General features: G+C 40.9%; 1 protein-coding gene and 1 long non-coding RNA gene across 2 annotated transcripts; both read right to left on the reverse strand.

Moving 5' to 3' along the window:
- Positions 1–635: 635 nt before the first annotated feature.
- Positions 636–5,350, reverse strand: LOC308325864 (DET1- and DDB1-associated protein 1-like). Its single transcript, XM_080778584.1, has 5 exons — positions 5,015–5,350; positions 4,490–4,570; positions 4,253–4,304; positions 3,042–3,103; positions 636–2,779 (listed from the first exon to the last, which is right to left on the reverse strand). Exons 1-5 carry the CDS (start codon positions 5,021–5,023, stop codon positions 2,675–2,677), a joined length of 309 nt encoding a protein of 102 aa, XP_080634710.1. The 5' UTR covers positions 5,024–5,350; the 3' UTR covers positions 636–2,674.
- A 775-nt stretch (positions 5,351–6,125) lies between these two features.
- LOC308325452 lies at positions 6,126–7,267 on the reverse strand. Its single transcript, XR_013965025.1, has 2 exons — positions 7,128–7,267; positions 6,126–6,591 (listed from the first exon to the last, which is right to left on the reverse strand). It is a non-coding gene; the product is annotated as an uncharacterized lncRNA (long non-coding RNA).
- Positions 7,268–7,639: the final 372 nt, after the last annotated feature.

Raw genomic sequence — 7,639 nt, forward strand, 5'->3', positions numbered from 1 at the left:
TGTGGTTAACATATACCGTATTCAACAATTTAACCTATTCTGACCTGAGATCAGATTCATACGAGGTTTCCACTGGACACACACTGGTCTGATTAACCCATTCTGACCTGAGATCAGATTCTAAAAATGTCAGTCGTTCTTCGAATTTTAAAAAATAGGCACCACGAGCTTGTAGGTCTGCCATTTTTGAAAAATCGTGAAAATGTGGCACAAATCTTTGAATATACAGTATATTCTTTTAGAGCGAACGTTTTTAACTCAAATCTTTGCTTCTGGCGGGGGTCCCTGGAACAACATATTTAGAGATTGGGTTCGGCGGCCAATTACATATAATCTTGGGGGTCCTTGACATGAAAATGTTTGAGAACGACTGACATAGAAACATGGGGTTCATCAGAAAACTCAGTATTTAGACATGTGTAGGTCAAAATGGGTTAAACCAACATCAGATTAAGAGGAGCCTTTCAAACAAAATATGGCTGTCTCGGAGGATGTCCTTGATGCATCATTACCTGATAAAAGGGGCCAGAACAAGCAAACCTTTACACACTGTACAAATATACAAACTTTGGAAAGTTATTGTGAATACAATTCACCAACTTCACAAGTAGCAGCAGAAAGAGTGAGACTCCGTTTCCTTCATGTTCCATCGGCAGCCATGCTATCCAATCCAATAAACACAATTGTGCTTGTCCTCATTAAAACATCATTCCTTATCTGGATGACTAATTCAACCAAAATTTGAAGGGCACACTTATGACAAGTTTGCACAATTGAACTACATGTCCACTAACCTCGCCTCACCAGGCTTTCCACCTCGGAGGAAAGCCTGGTCTCTGTCCCAAAAATGCCATGTGAACCGGTCTGGAGTGGATGATATCGTTACGTCATGTTGTAGTATTGTTTTGTAGTCATCAGGCAGGAACAATCAAACGGAACCTCCCTTTCCCCCTCAAACCGGAAGAATAACAATAAAAGCTCTCGTAGCCTTTAGCTTTTGAGAAAAAAAAATCGGTTTGAGGGAAAAGTAAGTTCCGGAAGATTGCCGACTACAAAACAATACTACAACATGACGTAGCGATATCATCCGCTCCCGACCGGTTCATGAACCCGAAATGGAACGGTGCCCAGGCTACATGTCCACCAAATAAGTTCCTGTACAGCTACAGTACTACTGTCACCACCAGTCGGTCTCACCAGTCTAGTGAGCATTCTCCACAGCAATCAACATCAGATGTGACACAGCCTTGCACTTCAGAGGGGAGATGCAAGCACTGCAGAAACTGATGCAACGCAAAGCATTCAACATCATGCTTTAAAATATTGCTACAAAAGGTCATACAAAAACTATTTTAGTATTGGCCTAAATCAATGTGTCCTAAGTTTAGGAGAAGGAGACGCTAGATCCACACAAATTTATGATCGTATACAATTCTTCACGCGTTATCACACACCGTAAACCAATGGAGCACTCTATGATGTGGTCAGAAAACACTCCCTTTCACTTTTTAAGGCAAGAACTCATCGATCACTCAACTGAAGGGAGAGAAAACATAACATTTCCTTTGGGACGTTAAGTCTTATAGCACAAACACAGTCCACAACAATAACCTGAGTTCCTAATTACAACAATGGAGTTGTCATCTTGGGTATTTTCCATTCCACAACTTCATGCTGGGTGATCTAAGAAGGCGTAAAGCGCAATGAAAAAGCACGTCATCACATTTCAAAACCAAAACACTCCTAATTGGAGAGAGTAAACCACAATAAGGTGGCATGCAACTTAATTACATGGACTTTAACATAAAACATGCATATCTTGAGTGGGTGGTTGTATGAATTAATATATCTGTAGACCGCCCAACAGCAGAGCACTAAATGTGCTGAATGCACATGAACCAAAAAACAAACAAAAAAACATGTTTGAGCACAGTATCAATGTAAACCAGATAAGAGGAATGAAAACGTAGGCATTTTTCGTTGTCTGTTCACTACCTATGCCAAGTTACTGAAAGCACAGAAGTACAGATGCTTAAGCAGATGTGTGTGGTCAGGGTTTGCTGCATCAGGAAAGGCAGGACCTCTCTACTGAAAAGTGAATGTGCACAAAAGGTATGGCCTACAGATTAAAAGTGAGAAATGACTGCAAAAGGAAGAAATTATAATTGTGACATTCAAAACCATTTATAACCTATATCTTTTTTTTTGTTTAACGGGGTCACCCAGGGGTTTGTACTGAGCCCCCCGCTTCTTTTCCCACTGCACCAAATGTTGCAAGCTTGTAGTTATGATATTATTTTGCCGAATTCTTGCATATTTCTGCTGAATGTTCACCTATTATGACATGCCCAGGTTCCTGTAGTTAATGCCCAATTTATACTTAATTGTACGTTGTTGCTCACCGAAAATCATGTAACCGACTCGAGTATACTAGATAAATTAGGCTTAAGATAAAGAGCATGTCTTCTTCACTGAATTCATTGTTGAGTCATACCGGCACTGCTGCGGCAGGGTTCTACACCGCCTGCATTTACAGTTATCTTTCCTCCCGTCAAGGCTTCTGCTTTGCAAACATATATATTTTGCATCTGCGTTTGAGTTAAGGAGTGTGCGTGACTGTTGCCTGTGTATGCGCATGTCAAGTGTGTTAGTCCGTCTTTGTTGGATGAGTGCTCTACGAGTCCTCGTTCAGCTCCCGACTGTCAGTCCTCGCAATCTTTCGTGGAGGTGCTGCGTTCTCTCCCTCAGCCTGCTCCTGTTCTCGCTTTTTGGCTGCATTCTGGGGGGTACAAGACAAACAAAAACAGAACGATGTTCCAATTGTAAAAAAAAAAAGCAGTGGTTGTCATCTGTACAATCAAACACAATGCAATGCCTCGTGTCCAACTTGCCTTACAATATGGCATTACTTCAATTATGTAAACTAACTTTTTGAAAGCGATACTAAACCACTTCTTGCAGTTCTTCCAGTCCCCCCGCCGGCCCCGCTAATCTGGGATTTGTGTGTATGACAAGACATCCAATGAGAAGAAGTCCTTTACCTTCTTATCCCACTGCTGATGAAGATAACGCAATAAGATGTTTGTCTTCTCTGTGACTATAACTGAGGAGAAACACAAAAAACACAATCAGATTACAATTTGGCATTTTAGCAGACGCTCTTATCTAGAGCGACTTACAATCAGTCAATCACATGTCATTTACTTACGAAAAGAGTGAAGGCTACATCGTATTGCCCAAACTAGAGGACAATATCTGACTCCAAGTCTTAGGGATTATTTATTGGGCGATGTGCACGAGTGCGGACCGCATGTCCCGCTAACTACGAGTGGAGGGCACCGATCTATGTCTGTGTATTGAGAATACATGAAATGTATCACAGACATTCTAGGGCTAAGCAGTTTCTAGACCTAGAATGTTTGTGATCATTCATATACTTTGTAAATTCGTCAAAATCACCAATTGACCAGGGAAACACAAAAGTTTGGGTCACACAATTGGCAGGTGGTGTGATTAATTACCCAGCACCTATCACAATGCACCTGCCAATTGTGTGTCCCAAACATTTGCGCTTCCCTGGTCAATTGGTGATGACGTTTGTGGTTGTAACCCAGGTTTATTGTAGGTCTGTATTTGTATCTGGTTGTATGCATCAGTATGCATGCATTTGTATGGTCACAGGTACTGCATCAGTTCACAGCTCATCACTCACTCACTCAGTCACACCAGTTTCAATCAGCAATCATCACCACACCCTAGTATAAAGCACAGCCATTTTGTCCCAGTCAGTGAGGTGCACATCACTGTATCCCCATTCTTCTGCAAACATTTTACTCTTCCTGACCCTGATGATTGATTTTAGACTCCAAATACAATACTGAACTGATCAGAGGAAGGTTTGATAAATGAAGTCCAGCTGTCATTCCGGGCCCCTTTGTCCGGAGAGAAAGACGTCTGGGTGCAGCTCGTGAAAAAGTGGAGATAATTGTCTAAATAAACGTTTTGTGCCAGATCTTTCACATGGATATGAAACTAAAGGACAATATTTCACTCCATGTCTTTGGAATTATTTAATGGGTGAGTACAAACGGAGCATTTATCACATTTATGCCGCACATAATCTTCCAGGAGCGGGTGCAGGCGATCTATGGCTACTGTATGTGGAATAATGTGCCAACTGTATGTAACAACGTTTTCACCAAGCTGATGTAGCTCACCTGCCTTTTAACATCCTCAACCTTGACACACTTACTCTGTTCTGAGGGATAATCCCGAGTTGGAAGATACACTGATGGCCGGCGGTTCTACATAAATAAATGAAACAAAAGAACATTAACTTTTTGAGGCAAAAAAGTCTCACTTCTCTGGATAGAAATGTCATTTTACATGCATTTTTTTTCTTTATTAAATTGCCTGGGATTATTCCAAGTACAGTCCCCCCCCCCCCCCCCCATCAAGGTTGTAACCTTTGAAACACAAGCACACTTACTGAAGCTTTACACACAGAGTCTGCGTGGAATCTGCTGAAGTTGCTTTTGTTGTAGACAGGTAGCCCTTTCAAGAAATCTGCCTGGAAATGACAAGGAATGTAAACAACTGCTGTCCACTATACTTGATCACGTACGCTAAGGCTAAATGATAAATAAATGTGTAAGTAAAGGGAGCTAAATGACAGTACGAATCGAGACAATGCCAATCCTCTCTCCCACTACATTGCCAACATTTGGACTCTTGTAGATGTATCTATCGATTCTGACATAGATTGACAATGTCAGAATCGATAGATACATCTAACGAGTCCAAATGTTGGGCTACACACATAACATGTATAAGTGATTATCCCACTTTGCGAACGGGCACACGGCTTTAATAAATGTAAACAAACCAGTACAGTTTACCACCTCGCTCCTCCGACGACATACAGCTTACTACACAAACGTATCGACGATAGTAGAAACTTAAAAACATATTGTATAGTACAAAAATAAATAAAATCTAGCAAATTATACATTACCTTGTCCATATTTTATATCCAAGTCTTGGTTAAGATCCTTTGGTCAAGAAATGAGACCTGAAAGTCTTGAAAAGGAACAGTCGCTAACGGCTTGCAACTGCTAGCTAAACGCTGTCGTCAAAAACAAAAAGCGTTGTTTACCAATTCCGATTCTTGCGTTTTGTAACAATAAATGGCCCGAATATTTGTTTGATGTTTATCACATTATTATGTCACCCACAAACACTTTCGTCACAGTTAGTTAAACCGTCCCAATTAGTTGCAACAAATGCTCAAGGTTGGTTTCTTTCCTCTCTCTCTCTCGCTGCCTTGATGCTCTTCCACACATCTACTCCATTTTTGTTGTTCGTCTCTGTGGGCGCTCACCTTCAGCTGATCCAACGACACCATTGGTTGGTGACATGGTAAACACGCAGAGAAAGTCTGCTCATTGGTTAGCCTCGGTCCCAGGCTGAGAGGGCCGAGGCTCATTGGCTGGTGAGCAAGTAAATACACCAGAGACTGTGGCATGGAAACATCTCCCTACTTTCTATGCCTACATCTACTAGCATCCTAACCACTGTCTCACTCACTGACCTAGAAACATTATGTATTGTACAGCAGCATTTTTACAGTGCAATCCCAATTCAATTCTTTATTTGAGATTGAGACTCATTGATTCTTTTTTTGAGATGTACCTCGGCATATTCGGCATACTGTGAAATAAAAAAATCAATCGATCAGACCCCAGGAGTGCTATGTACAGACATACATGAAGTGTATGTGTGTATCTCTCCTTTATTACTATTTTACCATACAAAATAAAATGGTACCACAGCATATGGTGCTGAAACATACATTGGTGAAATTGAGGCACTGTCCTTGTCATCATTCAATGCTGAGACTTTTGCTACAGACCGTATAATATGACATGGTCATTAAACACTTTGAAGTTGAAAATGTGATAAAGCTCCATGACCACGACATTGTCTGTTTTACTCAAACATGACAGACTTCTTATTCTAACTTTGGAAAATATATATTTTTTTATCACAAACTGATTAACAGATTAAATCAATTAAGTATCAATTTTCCCTCCAAATGAAACAAAAAACTGCTGAGACACAAGGGCAACTTTGCAAGGATATTTTACTTGACATACAGTATCGTACAATAGATCAAATGCCACTGCAATTATAACAACAAGTTGTTGTCAGGTTGGTCAACACCTCCACAACCAGTAGTTTCTATTGCCAAGTCAGAACAACGTCTTTGGACTTTCCCATTTGGGCACTTTTCAGTGCGAGAGGGATTTTCTTCCCTTCAACATGCGTCGCAGGATGACCTCGATGCCTTCCTTGGTACTGAGTCTCTTGAGCCAGCCATGGGTGCTGATCCGCTTTATGTTCTTGGGCTGGTACTCTGAGCCTCGCTTTTTCGTCCGGACCTGTTGGTAGTGCCAAGGAAGAAGCTGCTGGAATACCCCCCCGGGAGCTGCACATCTGGAAGAAGTCAGAGGTTCTGGAGCAGCTCTGGAGAGGACCCAGCTGCTGAGAAGTCTATGGTGGGAGGAAGCGCTGCTGTTTGGTGTAGCAATGCTGTTGAGAGAACATAATATGCACTATAAATGACTCTGCTTAATAGTCTGTATGTAAAACGTTCTAGATTTTGAGAACAGGCAGCATTGAAAGAGAATGTTGCATTCACTCACACACACACACACACACACACACACACACACACACACACACACACTTCAATTTCTTTATTTGAGTCCACATTTATAAAATACATGATCAAGGGCACATATGTTTCAGTTGCTTTTGATATCCCACACACTTGTCTTGTAACATCATGTGTCTCAGTCTATGGTCTCAGTGCTTGAATCCAAACACACACACACACACACACACACACACACACACACACATCCAGCATCATGTGATAAGCTTGTGTACATCGCTGTAGAATCAGATGAGTCTCTTCTCTCTTTTTGGGTTAGGGAGAGAGGTTGACACGACAGTGAGCAGAGCACCAAAACTCAGCAACGCTAACTTGCTAAACTTAGCATAGCATAGACGCATATACATTGCTGACCTTTCTAACTAACAGGCGATTTGATTGATATAGTTACCTGCTTAAAGATGTCACTCCTCCACGTAACTGAAGAAGAGAATATCTTATAACGTTCATTTTGGACTTGATTTATTAAAAGAAAAGTGTATGTACAAAACAATATCACAACATGAAAGCATAGCATGAAAGTCACAGTCAGGTTCTTCTTCTTTCGGTTTATTGGCGGCTCGCAACCAACGTAAAGGCGCATACCGCCACCTACTGTACAAGAGTGTGATATTGTTTTGTAGGCCTACATACACTTTTTTTCTTTTAATAAATCAAGTCCAAAATGTGGCTCCACAGCCATGTGTACATGCAATACAATACATGCTGGTATTTTATAGAGTGGTTTTATCATTAAGTGCTTTGCATATATGAAATGTCCTGTTGTAGTTTATCACCTTTTTGCCTCATTCTTTTATTGTTCTATAATCCACTGAGTATTACCTTTAATAAAGATGTCTCTGTTATATATTTAAATCCCTTGTCTGTGGTCTGTCCAGGTTCTGACATAGCTACAATTTATAG

The sequence above is a fragment of the Protomyctophum bolini genome (genome assembly GCF_963924005.1).
Source record: "Protomyctophum bolini genome assembly, chromosome: 12".
Classification (NCBI taxonomy): Eukaryota; Metazoa; Chordata; class Actinopteri; order Myctophiformes; family Myctophidae; genus Protomyctophum; species Protomyctophum bolini.

What these genes read in the sequence shown, in the direction of transcription:
- LOC308325864 (XM_080778584.1), bottom strand. An exon ending in ACTCTGTGTGTAAAGCTTCA is followed by an intron (nt 4,305 to 4,489) that starts GTAAGTGTGCTT and finishes TTATTTATGTAG; the next exon opens with AACCGCCGGCCATCAGTGTA. An exon ending in GGATTATCCCTCAGAACAGA is followed by an intron (nt 3,104 to 4,252) that starts GTAAGTGTGTCA and finishes GTTTCTCCTCAG; the next exon opens with TTATAGTCACAGAGAAGACA.